Consider the following 23,403-nt stretch of genomic DNA (forward strand, 5'->3'; position numbering starts at 1 on the left):
CTGATGAATAACAGAAAAGTAGGGAAAAGGTCTCCAAAATCAAAAATGTGCCTCCCTTGTGTTGATTCCACCACCACATAAGAACATGCAGCTGCTCTTCCCTTAGTACGTGCTCCTCTATGCACACCAGAAATGCAGGTGCAGGCCAGCGCTTAGGCCGAGGAATACAATCTGAGCACCACCATGTAGTGGTGCTCAGTCCTTTCTACGAAAGGAGTAAAAGCAATTAAAAAGTATGGAGATGAATGCTAATAATAGCCAGTCCTGTTTCTTGCCACACAGTCTGTGCATCCCGGGAGAGCACACAAAACGTACCAAACCAGTACCCCCACTAAAGTGTCTGTGTGCTTAGTACTGTGGTTTGAAAGCTGCGCTGGGCTGGTTTACCTAATCCCCACATTCAACAAATAGCTGTCAGGTTTCTCTGTGCAATTTCTGTGCTTATATGACCTGTTTTTAGCGTGGTTAAAACCTCCTCAAGATCACATTGACTGGATTTGCTAGCTTCTTAAAATCATTGATACAGCTAAAGAAAAGGAACCATAGGCTCTGTCCTTTGTTTAACATACAAACAAACTTCTTGCAAATCTTTTTAGGAAAGGAATGGGGATACTCCTGAACCATAAGAGAGAATGTCACTTTGAGACAGTGCAGGAGCCAAGGTAGGAATGGCATTTTCTAGTGTTTAGTGAGAACACTAAGGAACAGAAAGTAAAATGACTGTGGCATGAAAAAAAACAAAAAAGATTAGCCTTTGAAGATAAGCCAGATGAGCCTCCAGGGAGTATCTAACCTCTTGATCTTGTTATCATGCAGCATAAATCTAAGAAATGAAAGAAAATTCTTCCTGCGGGGAAGATTACGGCACAAACAGATAGAACTGTCACAAAAATAAATGTAAATTTATAAGGGGACCACACCCATTTTCACAAATAACCATCTAAGGGAAAAATATGCCACTATAGATACGTTATAGTGTATAGTCGCAAGGAAAGACCCCACTTCTGAAGACATTTTTTAATATGAACAAGTTTATTCACACACACAATGCCACTAAGAGAATCCTTATGACCCTAGTGTGATTGTGCTCATGGGTAAAGTTAGGATTTATGTGAGAAAAATTATAATATATGCAACATCTCAGATTCTGTCTTGGCAGTTCTGACTTCTATTCTAGGTATCTGTCTGTAACTCAAAATGCACTTGGTTTCTTGATGCCCGTGCATTTGTGCTGTTCTGTCGTAACATATTTCCCTTACCCGTGTTTCTAATTCCCTGTAAGCCTTACTTATCCTTCAGGACTGTACATTTTTCCTTTTTTCACATAATTCAGAGATTATGGAGCTGCTCCCAGAAAAATAAATAGGCTTCTTTTGGCTGACTTTTGTTTTGATTTTACTATTGCTCACAATAGCAGTAATTAAATTCAAAGTGTAAGGAGATGCAATAGAAACATTTTTGTTGTGAACTGATGAAAGGAACATTCACACATATTCTGCTAGAGTTTGGAGGAAGAGGTCTGTGAAACTTAGAGCAGCAAGCTGGGGAACAATACATGCCTTTGTAGTGAAAGGCAGAAATACATATCTCTTGCCAAGGGAAGACTCTTTAAAAGATTTATGTCATCTGTTGAAACAGAGCACAAGCAAAGCTACTCAATTATACAAGATTATATTTGAAATATGTTTAAATGTTTGGAGATTGTGAGCAGACAAGGTGTGTAGTGTCCCCCTTTAATGATTTATGTATTCACAAATGACTGGACAATAGCAGCCTACCAGTGATTAAAATTTTTTCACTCCTATGAGGAATTTTGCTATCAAGTGTTAGGGAAACATGGTAGTGGGCATCTCTCATCTTCCAGCAGATTTCCAAAGACTTTTAAATTCACTCTCTAAACCTCCCATCTATCCCTCTTTGCATGCAAGTTTATTCTCCAGCACATTGGTCTTTACTTGATACCTGAAAGTGCAAATAGTTCTGACAGGTAACTAGAAGGGATGAATTCATCCCTGTAAATATGTTGAAAGATCACCAGCATGAAGTGTTCTTAGCTCTGTTTAACTTGCATTACTTTGGTAATTGAGAAAATGATTGCTGCAGAACTGCAAGTTGTCAATGCACATGCAGAGCTATAGGAGACTGCACTTGATAGTAGGTCATTACACTGACTGTATAGAGATCTGACTTTAAGTACATGGATAAGTGCACACTTTTTTGACCCATTTCCACATCTTCAGCTCAAAGTCCTGTCATTCAGGAAAAATTCACTCACAGAGTGGCAACACACTGGAGTGAATGTGGAGACACATCTCCCTGTGTCAACCAACTGCATCTTCAGCAGTGGGAGGTTTTGGTTAGGAAATACGTTCTTTGTGAACCTGTGACAGCTGAAGGACATGTGGTCAAAATGGCAATAATAAATGATGCAATAATGAATATTCAAAGCTATTTGTTTCTCTTTTCAGTATTAAGATCCACCTTGTACTGTGTCCTCCAGTCACAGAAGTATGTCCAAAGGCTCTGTCATTTACCCACAGTATCAATGGGAGTTGTGAGAAAAGAAAGGAGACAAGTTCCTTATGCACATGCTTCATTTTCCTCCTTTTTCCTTTTCCCTTGCAGGAAGATATATGAATCAGTAGGCAGCTATTTCAAACTTCTATGATGTTCAATACAAGAAGTTCTATCTCTGACCCACTTTCAGGCATAGAAACTCCACAATGTGGTTCAGATCCTTTTGACTGTCAGTTTAGCACCCTTTTGACCTACTTTTTACAGCTAATTACAGTAGTTCAGGATAAAGGAAGAGCAGTATTGTTCATTTAATCCATATATGACTGAATGCCAAAATGCTTATCTCATTAGAGAAAGCAAGAAAAATACCTCCAGAACTCATGTGCAATCATGTGTGGTGTGATGTCCTGTGGTGAAAGGCTCCTTCACTTCAAGGAGTTTGAGATTAGGTCTTTCAAACTGTGGGGAAGTCGTTTTGACACTCTGATTTAATTTTGGATGTTGCAGGTTTGTTGTGGAATTTGTCCTCCAATGACCAGCTGAAGCACCTGTTGATTAGAGAAGCGCTACAGACACTGACGGAAACTGTTCTCATTCCCTACTCTGGCTGGCCAGATAGAGATTACCCAAAGTCAAGTGTCTTACCTGACCCTGATATTTTCTACAATGCCACAGGATGCCTGAGGTGAGCATTCAGTCTATAAGTACCCAAAACAATCCTGATAAGATAAGCCTGCATACTTCTTATTTTCTTGCTTTCTTTGAACTTTAATGTCTCCGAGAGAAGAGTTTGCATACAGATCCTGTTTTCAAATGCATCAAGTACTGTGTATCAGACCAGAAGAATTACTGGTCAATATAATAAAAACAACTTTTCATTATAAAGCTCTTGTAGCTTCCTCTGATGGGTACTCCACAGGCTAAATATATCCGTTACTGAAGAAAATAATCAAAACTGTATTTGTAGTGCATGGTTGCATTGAAGCCAAAGAGATCCTTCACTGAATAACAGTTGTGGGTATGGGGTAGAAAGTTAGCCCCTGGCTGCTGCTGATAGTAACACTAACACAGCTTTTTGAAATGGTCATAGGAATACTATTATCAATTAGCATTGGAGAAGAACTAAAAGTAACTTAAAAGGAACTTTAAACCTCTGAAAGCCTGTTAAAGTTATTTTGAGACTTTAGCAGATACGTAGCATGGTGACTTTCAAAGTCAGTGTCTTCAGAACTAGAGCTGTATGATGTACTGATACAAATAAAGAAGTGACAGTTTCATAGGATAATCAAGTTCTTTGAATCATATATGTATTGCTTACAACCTCCTTGTTCTTTTAGAAACAATTCTTGCTTCATTTTCCTTTCTAAACTATATGCAGCATAATAAGTGACTGTCCATTGGAACTGCACAAAAATATGTTTACTTTTTTTTTTTGCTTCCTGTTCTACAAACCCAAAATACTTAAAACTCTTACACATAGCCTGAGTATGTGTCTGTACTTCTGACTGGCAGAGCAGGTTTATGATCGCATTTGTTGAAAAGTAGCAAAGCAAAACCAAGTGAATAGGTCTAGATTATAGCAGGTAAATCAGTAAGGTTTATTTTTTTTAAAACAGAATTTCTTAGTTATGCTGAAATGAAACACTGTTATAGACAGTAATAGCTCTTTTTATCATCACATACACCCATTTAGAGAATTTGATCTTATGCCAACAAGTGTCATATAAACAAATTCCCTGACTAGAAATTGGCCTTCTATTAAGAGTAAAGAAAATTCACTATATTCACATATAGCTGTTTCAGGGCATTCATGCATTCAAAAATGCATGAAAGGACATAGATTGAAATAACTTAGGAGCAATTATATGAGCACAACGGTGTGGCTTGAGCTTTAGGCTTTTCTTACCAAAGTCCAAGAAATTAAAATTAAAATTTTATTTTTTAATTTTGAATGTTTTACCTTACAGATAACTGTTTGCTGACATGTCCCATAGTGGAGTAGTTGTATCGGTATTGCATGAGGTTTTACAGTGTAAATAGCTCTGCTTCTGACTCATAAGTGGTTTCAGAGCACAAATGAAGTGATAGCTATACAAAATAACAATAAAGCATCTTTTTCTGCAGAAACACCTGTCAGCCCACTAACTACTAATTAACTTCAGCTCTAAGTAATTACCTTTTATTTACTTTGATGGCTCAAAAATAAATACAGAGAAACATTAACTACCTATGATAAAATTTCCATAGCTAACACTAGTGGTATTGTCTATGAAATGAGGAAGGTCTTTTTTCGTGTCAGTTAGCCTGAGCTGCATTTGCGTAGAAAACAGCATGACTCTTAGCTGCACCACTTTATGGTGGCATTAGGTGCGATTCATTACCTGCTCTTGTATTTGGACTCTGGAGGTTTCTTCTCAATGAGCCAGCATGTGGGGGCAGAGAATTATTCACAGTCTTAGCGTATTACTTTTTCAGAGTTTGTTGTAGTGACTTGACACACCTCAATACATGACAAATGAGGAGTAACAGAAGCTGAGGGTTTTTTAGATCAAATAAAAATAGATTCTGAATATGCCTTACTCCAAACAGAAAGTCAGTGACTGTGGCCACTCCCAAGCTGCAGTTAGCTCTACAGCCTTAATAAAAAGTCTCTCAAACTGACTTTACCTAGAGGCCCCAAGATTACCTGTAAAAATTTATTACCTTCAAAAGTTATATATTTTTAAAATATGATGTCTGTATTATAGGCCTTCTCCCCTTAAAGAGCTTAAACACTATAAATTATAATTGGGAGGAGAACAACAAGGACTTCAAAATTCACAGGTAAAGTTGATCTGCAGGATTGAGGATTGCCAACATACTTTCTAGCAAAGAATAGTTTTTAATGAGGCTTACTGTATTAGTACAGACCATCTCTCCAAGATTTTTAAGATGAATCAGTTTCCTTTTCTTCATTGGAAATTAACACACTTCCCATATTAGGTCAGTAGAAGTATTCCTTCCTTACGTATTAATTCTTTTGAAAAATTTCTCCACAAAGAACTAAAAAAAACCTAAAAACTGAAACTAAAAGAACAGCACATCACAAAATGAAAAACTGTGCATTCAGGGAATTATGTTACCAAATAAGATGTTTAAAGAGTATATATATTTGCCAGAATATAAATCTGTAATTAGTCTTTCCTTTTGTAAAACTAACATGTTTGTTGTGCATGTTAATAAAGTCTATAGCCTGCAGCTTCTATTACAGGGTAAAAGTAGTACTTTGAAGTGCAATGCATTATGCATAGTACAGTACTTAGTTATGGGAGAATGCCAAAACTGCTTTTCAAAAATTTACATACAATCATTGGCTGACAGGGACACCCACAGTCCAAATCTAACACTGTCATCTGACATGGGCGTATGCATTGCGCCACACAATTACCAGCTAGTAAACTAAAGCTCTCCTCGTCCTCTTTGACAGAGTTGCAGGAGGAGAAGTGTATCCACATCCAGCTGATAGTATTGCAGATACTAACACTGGAATAAGTGAATGACAAGAACGCTCGCAGTTCTGCTAATCAGTTATTGCAAGAAATATTATGGAATCCTAAGCTTAAGGTGCCTGTGTCTATGTATGCAGAGTGATAAGGAAGTCTGGTCTTTCAGAAGGATTTGCTAATCCCCTTTTGCTGCTCTAGATCTGTAATCACTCTTAAAGTTTTGTTTTCACTGCATTTTGCAAGACCTGCAGGTCAAAAACTTAATATAATAAAATGAAGCTGTGTACACCACACAATTTTGCATTAGCAGTTAGAATAAATAATGGTATTGTTCACTGCTGAAACACAATGAAAAGCACTGTGCCCTGAGCAGGCAAAGTAAGCCTAATCAAAAGAGTACATTGGTTGCCTGACAACCAGGCAAATAGGTAAAATTGGTGTAATGAACTCTATAGAGCAGTATTGCAGACTTTCTGCAGACAAGAAAATTCTTGTTGGATTTTAGAGGTAAACTCACTTTTTCTTGGCCTGAAAATACTACACTGCATAGTTTTGTCTCCAATTCCAATAGAAACGGATTGGCTAAGTATCCTCCCAGTCTGAAAGGGTAAGATGCCAACAGCATGCAGAGTATATGGGTTTAAATGTTATTTATACGTAGTTCATTTCTGGCCTGACTCTTCCTTTGAAATAAAAGGAAGGCTTAATACCTGGTTGTCTGTATTATACCTTGAGTGCTGATAATGATCTTGTTCCATTTTTAGCTTGAAATACCTGTTCCCAAAAGTTCTGTAATGCAAGCGGTTTCTGTTCTTCAGGGACAGAATGTGATTGTTTTGCTGAGGGGAAATTATCCTGGGTGTTGCCTTGTAAGTTTTGGAAAGTTCAGCCCTACTGGTCACACTTCCTCCTGAAGACCTTTTCATTTAAGACTGTTAAAGCTAAAGATCACAACTCCTGTGTTTCATTATTGTGTCTTCCTTTTAAACTGTTCTGTAATTGGAGCAGCCTGTGGCCCTACGTATTGTAACTCTACAGAATGTTTTAGGCAACTGCCTTCAGAAAAGTCAGCTCACCTCTCTGTGCCCAGCCAGTAGAATAGCAAGCATACTTCCTTCTTTTATTATTTTTCACCCTTTGTGTGTCCCAGCTCCCTTGTAAGCTCTTTGTAAATTACGTGCTGACCCATAAAGCCTGTGGAAAGCTGTAGTTTCAGCAAGTAGTTCCATTTGACAAGTAAAGCCAAAACTCTCACTGTGTGTTGAGAAGTATAATGGCAGCTCAAGTTTGTGATGGAAGTTTCTAGATGAGGCTGTAAAACAAATGACTGATGATAACAACTCTCTGAACCAAGGCCGTTTACATACTATTGCCATTCCTTTAGGTTTATTTCCATTCATTCTTATCTTTCCTTGTCTCCTCTTCAGCTTATCTACTCGCCCAATTCCTGAAAGGAATTTTGTTATTTCCAGCAAGCAGTTTGCAGGCTGGTGCCTGTAGTTACCAGGTAGATCCCTGGATTCCCTTTCCTCTCTGTTGTAGTTTTAAACTGTGTAAGGCATGAAGGGAGTAAAGTTTCCTGAACTGCTTCAGGAAGTAGTCTCATAATTTAAGTTAAATTCAAATCACCAGTTTTGGCAGAATGAGTCCTAGGGGCAAAAGTCCTCTTCTTCTCAGTAGTGTGGATCTCTTGTAGCTGTTCAAAATCCTTTCCCAACATAGCCTGCCTAATGGGTGACTCAGTGTGGGCTTGAAGGAAGTATCCCTTTCGTTTGATTCAATTTGCAATATAATTAAACAATAATTGAATGATATTATCATTCTGTTTCTTTCAAAATGACAATTTATTTTACTGCGCTGCTATTCTTTTTCCTTATGTCCACCTTACATCTCTGGACCATAAAATATTTTCCAGTAGGGAATTAGCTGAGCCTCCATAAACCCGACTGGCAGATAGGCAAGGGGCTACATCAGTTACAGATGTAGTTACACTGTGCATGTGTGCAAGAAAGAACAGAAGAAACAAGTATTGGGCGAGATAAATGAGACACGATTGGTACAGTGCATCCACACTAGCATGCACTATAGTTGGGGCATGTCACCAGGGTTAGCATCTTTGGGTATGCCAGAATTCAGATTTTTACTGGCTACAGGATCTGAAAACTTAAGTTCTGAGTCATTCAAAGGAGAGCATCCCTTCAAGCAACAATCTCCCTAATGCTGGATTCTCCCAACCATTCAGTACCAATCCATGTTAGAGATATCAGGACCTGTCTAGCAAAAGAGTTTTTCTAGAAAAAAACTCTTGATCTTGACTCCAGCTGATTCTCTTTTCCACAGATGTATTCATGGCAGTGACCTGATGAAATGCAAGTAAAACACAGCAGGCTTGAAGGTTTCTAGCTAGCCCTGAAGTCTCACTGTGGCATTTCCAGGAACCACAGTTGTGGGGCAGCCCAACCATAGCAACCACCCAAATGCTGGCTACTTCAGGTCCTCAGGAGCTCTGCTATGAGAGAGTCCAACTCCTGAGCTTAGAGGAGGTGTTCCAGTTGTCAGAAGCCTCAAATCTTGTGAAGCGAGGATCAACTTAGTTTTGCAATCTTCTAAGCAAAATGTTGCTATTATTTCAAAATTAATCTTTTTTTGTGTGTGTGAGAGACATTAACTCTTCTGTGAGACTTCTCAGAAACATGTCTGTTTCTTTTTTCCAAATCTAGTAACTTTTTTCCTGGAATTTCCCACAGCTTTAATTAGAAGGCAAACTTTTGACTGCCAGCCCATTGCCCCGAGGTTTTGCCTGAAATGTTCTTCTCTACCTTCAAACAGCTCTCACCCTACCCTCTGCAGAGGGAAGTGGTAATGACTGTAATTGGACTGGCAGGAGAGTACTTTTCCTTCCGTGTCCAATTGTGGTAATGAGGAAACAGAGAAAGATGGAGAATAGAGTGGCCATATGTGTACACACACACACACACACACATTTCTGTCTGAGTGGATAAGCAATCACACACACACTGCTGTCTGACTGAATAAAGAGTAGAGCATAAGCTATTTAACAAAACAAAGTTCAGTAATTCATTTCTTCTGCAGAGCAGAACAGTGCCTCTGAGTCATGCTCTTCTCTGCTTCCTGAGTTATAAAGTCTGCCACACCTATTGGGCTAGTTAACAAGGATGAACGATGGCCTTTCTTTGTACAACCACTCAGCATGATTATAGTTGTCAAAAGCTCAGTGATTTTTGAAGTAATGTATTGCGACAAAATGAAATGCTGTATCAGCTGAAGTGTCTCTGGGGAGGGAAATTCCACACTTATCTTTTAAAGGTATTTTTAGTCTGTGTCCCTCAGAAACTATTTTTGCTATGCACTACAAAGGCTGTGACATGTACATTTCTGCCAGCATAACCAGAAACTGGTGAAAGGATGACATCTCTCAAATGTGTTATGTATAGGTAAAATTAGATTCCAAAGTGATGCCTATCATAGGCCATATTGAGGAACCGTGATATTAATTCTGTTGTATATAAATCCATGAGAGAAAAACTGAACTCATAGATAGGGACATTAGTAACAGCATGACCTAGAACAAAACTGTAATTGGAATGCATTATTATTTAATCTGAATATGCACTTCCCCAGGGGACACACAGGAGAACTGCACTGGCAGTTTATGCAGAGGGCATTCAGTGGAGCAGAGAAGCCATTCACTGCCAGAAGCGCCCCATGTCTCAGCAGAGAAGCACAAAGAAGCATTTGGCACAGTGAGCTGGTGTTCATGAGAAACAGTACAAAAGACATTCCCTTCCTCATCCCTCATGCATCTCTTTTCCTGTGAGGCGAGGGGAAACAAACATTTATAAAGCCTATGAGGTAATAGGCCTACTGGTCACTGCGGGACCCTGAGGGAGAATGGCAAAAGAGTAAACTAAGCAAAAAAAGATCTCAGCCACCTTTTGGTCCATCCTTGGAGCACTGAGGTGGAGGTGGGGAAACTAGATAACGGAATCTTCCCAGTTGGCTGTAGCAAAATCTTCCCAGTTCGCTATAGAAGAAGCTTTGGTGTTCTCACACTGATCCTTTGGCAAGGCTTGCAACAGCCACTGCATTGCAAGTCATCACCTCAGCCTCCCGCCTGGAGGTCGGTAGGGCTGCTGGTGTCATATGCAGAGCAGGCTGCCTTCCCATTCCCTCATCCCCATTAGCACTGCTTTTGAGAATTTCCCAAAATGTTACCACATGAATTTGGCCCTGTAGCTAGGATCAGTTATCATCAAGTAAGAAAAGGTGGGTTTATTTTGTGGTTAGTTTCGAAACAGAAGAGTGAGGTTAGGATATAAAAAGCTGTTTTCCATTTTCCAGAGTTTTACAGCTAATCTACAAATACTGCTGAACATCTCAGAACATGTCTGTGGATGGGTGAAATTAGAGCAAGAGTTGGTTTGGTTTAGCTTAATGCTAAAGGAGATCTGTGTGCATGGAAATCTTTACAGATATTTTTCTTCTGGTATTTTGATATAGCAACCATTCCAGATATAAAAAGGTAACTAAAAATGAAATAATAGGAAAAAAGTTTAGCTTGTTTGACTGTTTAAAAAGGATTCATTCAATTTTGAAGTAAATGTTTGAGTCAGGTCTTATTTTACCCATCCAAATACAACAACTTTTTTTTTCTGGAGTGTTTGTTACTGTCTGGGAGTGCTCTAAAGTGAAATTTTACTGAACAGAGGCTCATATTATTTTACATTATCAACTCTAAAGAAAGGAATTGGTCATCCTTAACTTCAGTAGCTTTAAGATTTAGCTGTAAAGGTTTGTTGGAGGGGCACAAATATGTGTGACTAAATCTTTTCTTACTAATTCCTTCCTGCACAGAAACATGAGCTCTGCTGGCCCAGAAGGAAGGAAAAAGATGAGAGAATGTGATGGATTGATTGATTCTCTTGTGTATTATATTCAAGGAGCTATTGCAGATCATGAGCCTAATGACAAGGTATTCTTCACTATTCCTAGAAGCCAATATTCAGAAACAGCTGTGATGAAACTGCCAAACTTATATTCATTTCCAAAGCTTTTAGAACAGCCACCAGTGACAAAAGTTCAGAAAGATGTTTTTTCCTTCTGACTAAAAAAGCAACATACTTTAGCTTTAGGATAATGTTTTTAGAATCACTAGGGAGAGCTAGAAACTTCTGTCCTGTTTTTAAAAGTGATACAAAGTCACAGCTTTCAGAGATCCTGAAACACCTAAAGAGGCTGGTACCCCCTTTTAGTTGTCTAAGGGAGCTAGATAGGAACTTTAAAGATTTAATCGGGGCACTTTCCTGTATTTTTAGTGCTAAATAACCCTAAGGAAATGAAGAACCTAAATCTCTTTGGGTGGCAGTTTAACTAAGGAGTTTACATCATTTAGAATGGCATTCATTTTACCTAACTTGTTTAGAAGTCATGCATTCTGGCCAAGCTAGTAACTACAGATAATGTGAAGAAATGGACACCGCCAGAAGCCAGTTCCTCACATTCTCCCATCCTCTCTTCGCTGACTGCAGATGAACTCTGAACACATTGCTCAGACTAGAGAGTTGTCTTCTAGCTGGGTGAAGTTAGGTGAGAAGACCAGCAGTCACTTATGAGAAGGTTAACTGTAGCATGTGAAGTACTTCTAGCCTGCCTGCTGTAACGTGCAGTGTAGCAGTAATTACTGCACATTTACAGTTCTTTTCTAGAATTAGTTACTTGAGTTTCTCCATCTCTATATATTCAGTGCTATTAGCTTCAGAGAGAATCACAACAAATAACACTTATGTCAATAGCTCCGTGCTGCATTTTGCGTTAAAACCACTCATTCCCTTTTCATTTTCAGAAAAGGAGGTACTGGTAATAACTGTTTGCCACTAGTCTCATCACTCAGAAACTGCAGACCTGACCTTAGCTGCCCTCAGAAGGGCAGATCAAACCAGAAAGAGCACTTTTATCACAGAAAGATATTTCTTCCTTCAGAAAGATACAAAGCTTTCCTATTGCTGACACTATGACTAGGTGTGTACATGATCATCTTTCCTTTTAAGTTCTGAAACATTCCCTGGCACACTTCTGGTGTGTGCCAAATAGCACTCGCCCAAACAATTCCCAGGTAGTTTGGGAATTATAATGTTCCAGGACCATTTCCAACAGGCATGCACCCCACTCTGAATGCAAGGCCTTCTGTGCCAGCTGGCCTCAGTGCTCAGGAACATCCCAGGGCATGTTTAACTTCTCAGTGTAAATGCAGTCTTGTGGATTGCTGGCATGAAGACTAGCTCTTGTTTAAGCTCTGCAGTTAGTTACTTAAGATGCAAAAATGAAAGTTCTTCCCATGTCTATACATGTCCATTCAATGATGCATGCAAGAGCCTTAAAGATTTGTGTTCTTTTGTTATTTTAGGCCACAGAGAATTGTGTGTGCATTCTTCACAATCTCTCCTATCAACTAGAGTTAGAGCTCCCTGACAGCTATGCCCAAAGCATCTATATGCAAAGAAGAAATATGTCTACCAGTGATAAAACACCAGGCTGTTTTGGAACACGGAGCAGAAAAGTGAAAGAGGTAAAGCACACGTTTAGTTTTATCTCATTTTGTTAATCAGTTATAGCAACATCCAGAGAATAAGGCCTATGATATATTTAGGTTGCTTCTTTCTTAGTTATATACCTAGTAGTGTGACACTCTTATGCCCCAAAAATGCAAATATATCAGTAGCCTTTCCTAATACCCATTATCTTGTTCAAGTTGCTGATGATGAAAGTGACATAGTAATTCAGAGTTTCATTAGTTAAGGAGTACTGCCACACAGTTTCATCCCCACTGATGCAGCTTTTAAAAAACATGTGGTATATATATCATGTATAGCAACTATGGAAGTGCTGTACTGATCAGTGGTCAGCAACATGGAACTTCACTGAAACCATCGCAAGATGACTTGCCACTTTCATGGCTTGCTGGCCTTTGGGCTATCTCAGGACCTCTTCTTTTTATGCCACATAGTGCAGATCTCAGATATTCTGGCAACTGGGGACTGTTGGAGAGAAAAACAGGTGTCAGGAGAGGAGGATGGGGGACAAAAAAGCATAGATGCCCAATTCCCATCCATTAGCTTTGCTGGTGTCTGTTCCTCCTTCTCCCCATTTCTGTGTCCATTGGCCTTTGCCCCCAGTGTCAGTAGCTGAGAAATGAGGAGAAGCAGCTTCCCCCATACCTATCTCCTCTTTTTAGATGGAATGGCCAGTATAATTAAATATTTAAATTTTGAAAGTTGTTTTTTGCATACATAACTTGATATTATTTGCTGAGGAGCTTAAATGCTAACAAATGAGTGTGAACACAAAGCTGATCTTGTTGTGGTTATCAAATGCTATAATGTTGATTTCAGTTAGTAAAAGTAAAGCAAAATCAGGCCTGTTCTTAGCCTATGAAATTTTGGAAGAATTATTGCACATTAAACACATTGCACAATATGCAATAAATCCTCAAACATTTCTGGTTTTACTGGGGTATTCCTATGGCTATTCCATAAAGTTATGGTTCTTTGATACCAAGAACATCATGAAATTGTTTAGATTGCATTCTCAATTTTTTATTATTATTTTATAACACCAATATTTTTTGAGATATATTAAGAATGTAAATAAGGGTCTATACATTTTTTGAGGTTATTTGACTGATGCATACTTTTTCAAAGGGATTCCAGCATACAGAGCATATCTCGTTTTGTGCTTTATAGCTCATTTTGACCTAAAGCCTGCTCAGAAGAATTTCTTTCCATTGGACAATGCTGAGTCACCAAACACAAAATTGTTTGGTATATGCAGTGATTTTGACTGGACAGTCTAATTTCTTGCCAACTCACTCACTTCCAGATTAAAGGCCTTCTCAGCAGCTCACCTGTAGTGCCTCGTTTTAATACCTGAACCTAATAAACTTCACAGACCTCCTCAGTTAAATAGAGGGAGTCAAGAGCAGGGTAAAATATCCTCTCACAATAGTCTGCTAGTCTTCCCCTAAATGTATTCTTATTTCAACATATGGGCAGTATAACAAGAGCAAGACTGTGGGAGTGAGCATTCTTGGCGATGTGGTACTAAATACCAGGATCTTCTCTCCTGAAAAATGCATCCCTATTTCTATTTATTTGATTACTTCCCGTTCATTCCATAAAACATCACATACCTGAAATGATTTCTCACATGAGCCCATTGGTGAGAATTCTTGTTCTGGCATGATTGTCAAACTGTCTACACTGTCAGGTAGCAGTTTGATTGTCGAACTGCCATATTTTGACTTATGTGATTGATAATAGAACTTGAGTTAGTTGGTGGGCACTTTTTAGCCAATAATTCCAACATATAAATGATAAAAATGAGAATAGGATTTTAGTATTGTTTACTTTCAATTGCAGTCCCCTATTCAGCTAACAGGGAAGGGTGATGAAACCACAAACAGAAGTATTTATCTTGGAAAAAGAACATCAGTCAGCTTTTAATTCATTTGAGGTTTCTTTGACCCTTTGATTGTTAAAACAGGAGTGACAATAAGATGATAAATTTCTATCTTACTTTCATGCTCACTTTCATTCACATGAAGAAATTAACATGTGTTCAGCTCTGCAAAATCTTCTGTACCTAGAGAGTTACAGAATGGCTAGTTCAGCTTGTGATACATTAAGTTATATAAGGTCACTGATTCTAAAGGTTTGATCTGTTTATATGTTTAGAAGCAACAGGACACCCCACTACCGGAGGAAAAGAGCAATCCCAGAGGCGTAGAATCACTCTGGCATTCCACACTGATCAGGATATATCTTTCCTTAATAGCAAAGAGTACCAGGAACTATACCCAGGAAGCATCCCTGGGAGCACTTCAGAACCTCACAGCTGGCACTGGACCAGTAAGTCAGCTTTTTTTCTATTTGTTATCCTTTCTTTCTGAATTTAGATTCATAAGGGCTGCAGTGCAACATGCTGACAGCACTGAACTCAGATAACCACTGAGAAGTCACTGGCTTGCACATGTGGTCAATGAAATCTAAGAACACTGAAAGGGAAAGTCATAGCCAGCACTGAAATATTTCTTGCTTGGCAAATATGGGGACTGCTGCTTCTCACTCCATGTGTGTACATCTCCATGTGTGTAATTTCCTAATTCATTGCGTAATGGAAGGATGTGTAAGTGCTAGAAAAGTGAATAAAAGTGTTTTTGTGGAAAATAATTATTCCTGGATAAGTCCCATGGGGAGAGAATATCTTTGGCACGACCATAGATCACTATTATGGTGAAGAAAATGATGACCTCTGTCATGTTTTGGCTGAGGAACTGGCCAAAGAGCATGTGAGAGAAAGGGGACTTGAAGTTTCCTTTATATCACCTTACTTTCCTGTTGCAACTTATGTATAGCTCTGGATTAAAACTATTTTAAACATTCTTTAAAATGATGTGGAGAACCTACTGCAGTTGTTTATGAAGCTGTACATTCATGGTAAAGACACATCCTTGTTGTATGCCTTATAACAGATGCCGTTTGCAGTGGCCCAGACTGTAGTTCGGAAGGCAAATGGCCTTCCGAACATTCGAAATATGCTGCATGTAAGCAACCCGACGGTGAAGAAAACAGCAGTCTCTTTGCTCAGGAACTTATCTCGCAACGCCTCTCTGCAAAGTGATATAGGTAAGCAAAGGCTAACATTGGCTCTCGGCCTTTCTTTTGCTGCTCTCTTCACCTTAAGCTATCCTTCTTCAAAAAAGAAACAAGCAAAAACCTTGCTATATGGGTGTAGTAGATTTTTAGGTCAGATATATTCAGTCCGTATACAAGGTTGAAAATAAGAGTTTTCCCTAAAATGTGCGTGCCTTATCAGATACTTCCATTGATGTTACTTTCAAAAAATACTTAACAAAAGTAAAATATACACAGATTTGGAGAAGAATATTTTTCTCCTGCTTAAAATAGGGTAAAGGAAGGGAAGTGCTGAATTCTGTGCTGCCATAGCTATGTAATCCTTTGGAAGAAATCACAGAACATATGTGGTTTTTCTAGCAAACATTGTATTTTCTTGTTTTAGATGCAAAGTTTTGGAAGCTTGCATCTTTCAGTTGGCCTGCATGAGTTTTTTGAGAAAGGAAGCTAGAATATGCTATAGAGGAAATAGCTTAGTCTTTTTGGAGGACCTTATTTCTAAAATGTTTTAATTAGTTTCACATCGGAAGCCATTTCTATTCTGAGTATTTTTATTTCAATTTAAAATGTATTTGAATTTTTTTCCTACTGATAGAACAAAGTGAATTCACTTCATTTGTTGTCCTTTTCTCTGATGTTCCTGCAAAAGGCAGGAGGGGAAATTAGAGGCAAAGAGGTGCTTCATGTGACAGATTAACTTACAGAATTCTCCAAAATCCTGGGCACCATTTAATCCTCAGAAAGCATTCCCCATTGATGAAAATATTGTAATATGTCATTGGCCTGATTTCAAAGGCATAATCCATGTGGTGTTAAAAATTACAAGTGGCGAATCCCCCAGAAAGAGTAGGAATTTACCTGACAAGAAGCAGTAACCATTTCATCAGGGAAAGCAATCTATAAAAGAATGTGGGAAAGAATGAAAAGCCTGAAGCTCTGAGAAAGGTTCTTCATCTTGTACCTTCACAATGTTCTTGCTTCACCCATGGCAGAGAAAACATGGGGGAATTTTTCTGGTAAACTCTTTCTCTGTGAAAATGGGCTGGTTCTGGTTGACTAAAAACATGTGGATTCAGGTCAAATTCTCCAAGTCATTTTGGCCAAAGGTTTATTTTTGCCAGACTTTTGGAAGGGCAGAACGTTTCCTGGATGAAAATGTCTCTATCCGTAAAGCAAAATGAACTTTTGATATCAAATTGAGACAAATTTAATTTTAAACATTTCCACAAATAAAATGATTGAAAAAACCACAAAATTTTCTGTTTTATCTAAAAAAACCCACATTTGTTCTGAACTGACATTTTCAAGATACTGTCAAATATAGATTTTCTGAAAATTGCCTTACTTGGTTTACCAGTGGAAAGAAAAAAAGATAATGGCAGGACTAAGGTCTTGTACGTACTGAAATAAAAATCCACCTGTCAGTAATGGAGATGTTTGTCTCTCTTTTAACTTCTAGCTAGAGAAGTTTTGCCTGATTTGGTCTCGATACTTCCTGATTCTGTCCCAGAGTCTGATACTGTTTATGAAACCACAGCTTCCATCTGCTACACCTTGTACAATTTGACACAGAGCAGTTCCCACAATGCGCGGCTTCTGCTTAACACTGGTGGCCTACCAAAGATTATTACCATCAGCATGAATGACAGGTGAGATGTGTGAGAAGTCTTTCCCTCCCCCTTCTTTCCCTAGGGAAAAAAGGAAACTGCAACATCTGCCGTTTGGGGGGGTGGGAGGGGAACACTGTATCCTAAAGGAGTAGACAGCTTAAGTAATCGTGCTGTGAATAGAATTACACATACAGAAAAATCTCTTACAACAGCTGTTCCATCCACAGGTAAATTGGACATGTTACAGCATTTTAAATAACCCCTGAGAGGATGATAGCACTATATTATCTATAAACTTATGGAGTGGCTGATCAGCAGATCATGTCTACCCAAAAAAGGTTTCTGTATTTCCTGTTCTTCATAATAGAGCCAAGATTGCCTCTAACAGTAGAGTTCAAGAATGTGTTTTATAGAATTGATAGAACTGTATGTAAAACTATTTATAAAGTGGCAATTTAGATAATTTTGAATTTTCTTTAATCATCCTTTAACATTTAACCAAATGCAACCAATATTTAATAAAAGAGAATAATTAATGCTTTTTGAATATGAATAATTATTCTGTTTGCCGTCCTCTCTTTTACAAAATGAAAGAGCCCTCTTAAAGAGGAAATTCATCTCAGTAAAGGAGGCCTGATGAGGCCCTAAATAGTATAAACCCTATCTAGCTAAACAGAGGTTTTACCTGCGGGAAAGATGCTTCTGAACGCTTGTTATGCTGAAGTATATTTTACTCAACTGAATGTGAACAGCTGTTGAAGTTGAAGGCTACAGAGTACTTCATTTCTCTCTATTTTTTAAAATAAGAAAATCAGGAAGGTATGTTTCTTGCATTAGGTTTGGTAGTCAGGACAATGTGAAATGTGCTTGGATACCTGAAGAGTGATAAAACAGCATTTAGGTGGGAACAGACAGAATGAATGCTAAGAGGTTACATTTGGTGAATTCTGCACATGCACTGTGATTGTGAAGAGGGATTTTAAACATTTCATTTTTATAAAATTGCAGTAACAAGTTCAGCAAAGCTAGCAGGGCTGCTTCCCTTCTCCTCTACTCCTTGTGGTCACATACTGATCTCCATAGTGCTTACAAAAAGGTAAGATGGGGGTTGTTGCAAAGACATTTAATCTGTCCTTTCAGTTCCAGAACCCTTTCCTTTGTCCTCTGAGACACAGCATTTCTGCATTGTTAGGAGCGAACCCGTGACAGGCATTTAAGCAGTCTCCTAACTGGTGTTTCTATTACTCGTGCATATTCCCGCACAAGCAATGCATGCACCTAATTCCTGCTCGTTGATGCTCCTATTCTCTCTTTTATATGCAGTGGCAAAGTTTGTGAAAAAAAACAGATGTTGCCTGCCAAAACTGTCAGATAGTGAGAAGTGATGCACAGTAGGTGTCCATCCTCCACTGACTGAACCAACCTGGTGCAGAGGGAAGAAGGTGCCAGCAAAAGCAAAAGAAGGGCGAGGCAGCTTCTTGCTTTAAAATCAGAGCAATTTTGTTCTCCTTGTTGTTTGTATGGTCTTTAAGGCCAGGCGTTAGTTATACACAAACAAAAAGGTAGAGCCAGGGAAGGGTGTTGGCAAATATTAACTGCCAGAGTCAAAATCAAACAAATAATGACCGGCATAAATTGGCCAACAAACTAGGTTGTTTCTTTCCTTTCAAGGTTCTTTGACTGCTTTTTGAACCCACAACTCGGGTGACTTCAACCTGTTTAATGCTTTGGGTGGAACTCTGCATTTTAAACTGTTTTCATTCCATATTTTCCTGCTGCTTAGAACTTCTATCATCTAAAGTTCCCTGTAAACTAAAAATATTCCATTTTTCAAGCTCTAGCCTTTAAAATTTATTCGCCAGCTTGTTTCTTAGAAAAGGAAAAATGCATCTGCAGGCTACTAGATTTAAAAATCAGTAAGAACTACACATTTTTTGTTGAAATTTGCCCAAGAGAAGTTACTTAGAGTAGTATCCTTTCACAGTCTTGCATCATACTCATCAGTATACTGCCCAAAAAACAGAAATCCATGCTCACAAATAAGAGTGCTGTAACCAAATAACCTTTAACTAGATTTAATTGTCTCTGTTTTTTTGCAGCTACATTCTTGAGTTTACTGTACCACAGTAACCCTGATGGCATGAATTTTCTGAAGTCAATGTAACTTTGGGTGTGCATATAATAGGCAATGCTGATTACTTGCTGTTCCTCTGTAAATCAGGTCCCTTAGAAGTACCAAGTAGGGCACTGGAAACTGTAGGCCCCCTATTGTCTACTCATTTTTGCAAAGTCAGTCTAACAAGCAACAGAAATCAGTTGATCAAATGAGATTGATACAATCCTGAGGCAGAGCTAAGCTAGAAGAGTAGGCTCCCTACAGTCAGTAGAGAGATTTAAGCAACTCCAAACAATGATTCATCTCACCTATCTTTGACCAGCAATGATTCATCTCACCTATCTTTGGCTATCTCACTTATCTTCCACTCTAGGGAGATGTCTGTTCTGTCTTCATGACTGCAAATGAGCCTGCCTAGCCCCCTAACATGGCTAGACACCTAGCTTTTACACAGGTGAACCTTCCCTTCCCTTGCAGAATTGTCACTGGAGATCATACTTTTATTTCTTTCTTTCCAAAGGCCGACTTTAAGAAGACAGATTTCATCAATAACAGGACGACAAAAGCCTATAACTCTCTAAAAGATTGAATCAGATCATAACACCACTGAAGAGGAATGAGATAATACATCAATTAATATAACTGTCTTCACACAATTGGTGTTTCCACCACAAACCAGGAAGTATCTCAGAAAAAAGAGGCTGATTTTATATAAGACTTGAGTGACCAGAGGATAGGTGTTCTACCTTTTTAATCTGAATCACATTGTTGTCACTTGTATATACTAATATATGAATAACCAAAGACGGATTCTTCAGGATGTCTGAGGCAAAGTTTCGTTCAGGTTTACCACTAATCAGAGCTTCACATGACTGCCTTTAGTCTAACAGGCATTTATGCAGAGAGGTTTGAAATGCTGATTGGCAGCAAATTCTTTACACTGCTTTACACAGATAGAATTCTACAGTGGGTAAGCATCAAGTGCGCTGCTCAGGACATAGTAATTTTTCACCTTTTTGTTTCTTCACACATGTTAAATAAGCATCTCCAGACTTTGTGAGTACACACAAGAAGCAGTTTCACTACCTGCATTATGAAAGCACCGAGGAAGTTAAAACGATTATTTTTGTACTGCTTGTATTAATGTGCTCACTGGTTCTTAAGCCTCTTTGCTTTGAGATTTCATCAGCAACAACAAAAAAATGATAGATTTTACATAGGTCTCATCATGCCTTGCTCCTCCCATCCTCCCTCACACAGCTGTTGGAATTGATGACTGTGTCCAGAAAGGGTTTTAAATAGAACCAGTGTCTGTCAGAAAGCTGAACTTAAATCCATCATTCTTTGTTAATTGGTAGAAGAGGTAGTTGCTAGTGATTCAGTGATTGTTTTAAGAAAAATGCATTCTCAAAATAATTCTGTTGATATTTATATGTAGTCAAGGGGGTGTAATCTTGTCTTTATTGTTGAAGAGAGAGATGCACACACACACACACACACACACACACACACAAGATTAGGATCATGGTTGCTTAAGGAATTCATCTGATCCTGCTTCATATTCTCTTACTTGAAATCATGATCCTCCCTACAGCAAATACCTGCAATGTGACAACTGAAGGAGTATGTCTGCACATGTGGGAATAGGTAACAGGAGAAGACAAATTCCTAAGCACCTGAAGACTGTTCCCATTGATCCTAGGAGAGGAAGAGAGGAGAAGCACAAAACACACATCTGATACCTTTTGTAAGTGAGAATTATCTCAACAAACCAGCCATTAGATTGTCCATTAGACCCACTGGACATAAATATATAAAGCTGGATTATGAGCTGACATGATCTGACATTACTCTGATGGAGTCAGGGGAGCTAAGCTACATCCATGGCAACCAAGGTTTTGGCATATGTATTTACAGGCCTTCCTGCAACACTGTACTGTACCCCGACTCTGAATTGGTGGTACAGGAGCTATTACAGCTGTTCTTATCCAGAAGGGGATGCATAATTGTTAGAGCCAGGGCCTCAAAGAGGAGAGCATCAGGCCTGTTCGTTTTAACACTCTTGACCAAAGTTTTAGCTCCCACCAGAAATGCAGCACCAGCAGACTGTGACATTGCATGATGCCCAGATGTATCTGGTTATCAGGGAGCTAAATTCTGCTTGCAGATGCACATAGTTCTCATTGACTTCTCAGGAAGTCACATAAGTGCATCCAGAACAGAACATGTCCTGGAAAGTTAAACAAACAACCCTGTTTTCCCATCACAGATCATTTTCATAGATTTGTTAGTCCTTTTCATTTGCTTTGAATAACTCATATCAAATGCATTCCAGTAGGAGGTTCTAAAAGTACTATTGTTTTTTTAGAGGTCATTTTCAAAATACTCCAGGTCCAAAACCAACACAGGGGAAGGGAACTTACAGCACCTCATGTAGAGGAAAGTGTTTTGTTTTGTTTTGTTTTGTTTTGTTTTTTAATGTGACTGAAAACAAACAATTAAAATCTAACCTTTTCTTCTAATGTGTTAACCCAAATAAGACTTCATATACCATAAATGAATAAACACCAGGAGACCTGGACTAGTCTACTTTTACTGCCCAAAAAGTAGTAGTAGGCAAAATTAGTATGCAAAGAGTAAACCTAAAGACAGAGTAGCACAGGAATGGAGAACTGCAGTCTAAAGATCAAGAAAGATGCTTTTAGAAATACTCAAGCATTGGTCTGTGAAATTCAGTCTGTTTAAAAAAAAAGAGAAAGACCAATGGTGGGTGGTTTTGGATCTCCTACTTAGTATGCCTAACTGCCAGTCAGATGTAATTAAGAATAGGATGCTAACTTTTGGGGCAGTTTTTATTGTTAGTGGCCCTTTAAAATCACAAGAGTGTTCAAAAATCATGAAGAGGAATGTCAGGCCTGCCAGCAATTGAAAGGTTATAAAAAGGGGTGAGAGACAAGGACACACCTTATTACAGCTGATTTCCTACTTGTATGCAATCAAAAACATTTCAGCAGGACTCCAAAGCAAGCAAGAATGTTAAAGAGAGAAATAATAAAGCATTCTTTCTAATGGAAAAAAATCTGTCTTTGGTCTTTGTTGTTATTAGTGAAACTACTTGCTGGGATGCAGCAAACATTTTCAAGCCTTATCCCTTCCATAAAAGGGACAAAGTCATTTTTAAATTAAATCTAGGTACAGGGATATAGAGTTTTCTGTAACAAGAGAGTGCTACTGAGGGCAAGCTATGTAATGTTCCTGACTGATTGCATCAGAGTGCTCCTGCAAATATTTTGTTTGCCCTTACAAGATCTATTACATCTTTCTCTGTCTAGTATTACTGAAATATCAAAGCATCTGGCATTCTCTGTCTTCACTAGTCTTTAATTTGTCTTTACCAGTAAACTTTTCCATGGGCCACATAACCACGTTAGTTCCCAAACATTAGTAGAATCATCCTCACAGTAGTCTTGGAGTTGGGAAATAAAAGCTCCCCTCTTCCTTTTTTATAGCGAGAAGATTTGAGACCTAGAATTTAAACCGATTGAGTGGCATCTGGCAATTCTTTGGCTGGAACAGGAATTGACCCAAGGTCCTTCTGTCTTGAGATAGTGTTTTAACCAGAAGCAAAATAGAGCGACCTTTCACTGGACTGTTTTAGTGGAAACTCTTAATTAATATGGGTAATGTTGTGCTAGATACCACAAAATGTAGGGATTAATTCATTGCCAGGTTATTAGTCATTCTGTTCCTCATTTCATCATCCTACCTTTTTTCTCATGTCATTGTTGCTAAATATTAGTGCTCGCTCTTCTCCCTCCCTGGCCAAATAAATTAAATTCTATGTAAAATAATGCATTAGACTGTGCGCAGACATAGGGGTTGGGTATTGGTGCTTTTTTGGGTAGAAACATGCTATATATGAAGAAAGGTTCAACCCTCCCTTCTGGGCCCATACAAACCTCTGC

At 38.5% G+C, this 23,403-nt stretch overlaps 1 protein-coding gene across 1 annotated transcript in view; it reads left to right on the forward strand.

The window, feature by feature from the left end:
- PKP2 (plakophilin 2) overlaps positions 1-22,517 on the forward strand; it is a 41,894-nt gene extending 19,377 nt beyond the window's left edge. Inside the window, exons 6-13 of the mRNA XM_026119781.2 lie at positions 3,025-3,202; positions 10,878-10,995; positions 12,427-12,588; positions 14,753-14,926; positions 15,550-15,703; positions 17,172-17,361; positions 18,331-18,418; positions 19,959-22,517. Of these exons, the coding sequence (XP_025975566.1) occupies positions 3,025-3,202; positions 10,878-10,995; positions 12,427-12,588; positions 14,753-14,926; positions 15,550-15,703; positions 17,172-17,361; positions 18,331-18,418; positions 19,959-20,027 (1,133 nt within the window). The 3' untranslated portion in view covers positions 20,028-22,517. The remainder of the gene's footprint in view (positions 1-3,024; positions 3,203-10,877; positions 10,996-12,426; positions 12,589-14,752; positions 14,927-15,549; positions 15,704-17,171; positions 17,362-18,330; positions 18,419-19,958) is intronic.
- Positions 22,518-23,403: the final 886 nt, after the last annotated feature.

This window comes from Dromaius novaehollandiae, chromosome 1 (genome assembly GCF_036370855.1).
Source record: "Dromaius novaehollandiae isolate bDroNov1 chromosome 1, bDroNov1.hap1, whole genome shotgun sequence".
Taxonomy (NCBI): domain Eukaryota; kingdom Metazoa; phylum Chordata; class Aves; order Casuariiformes; family Dromaiidae; genus Dromaius; species Dromaius novaehollandiae.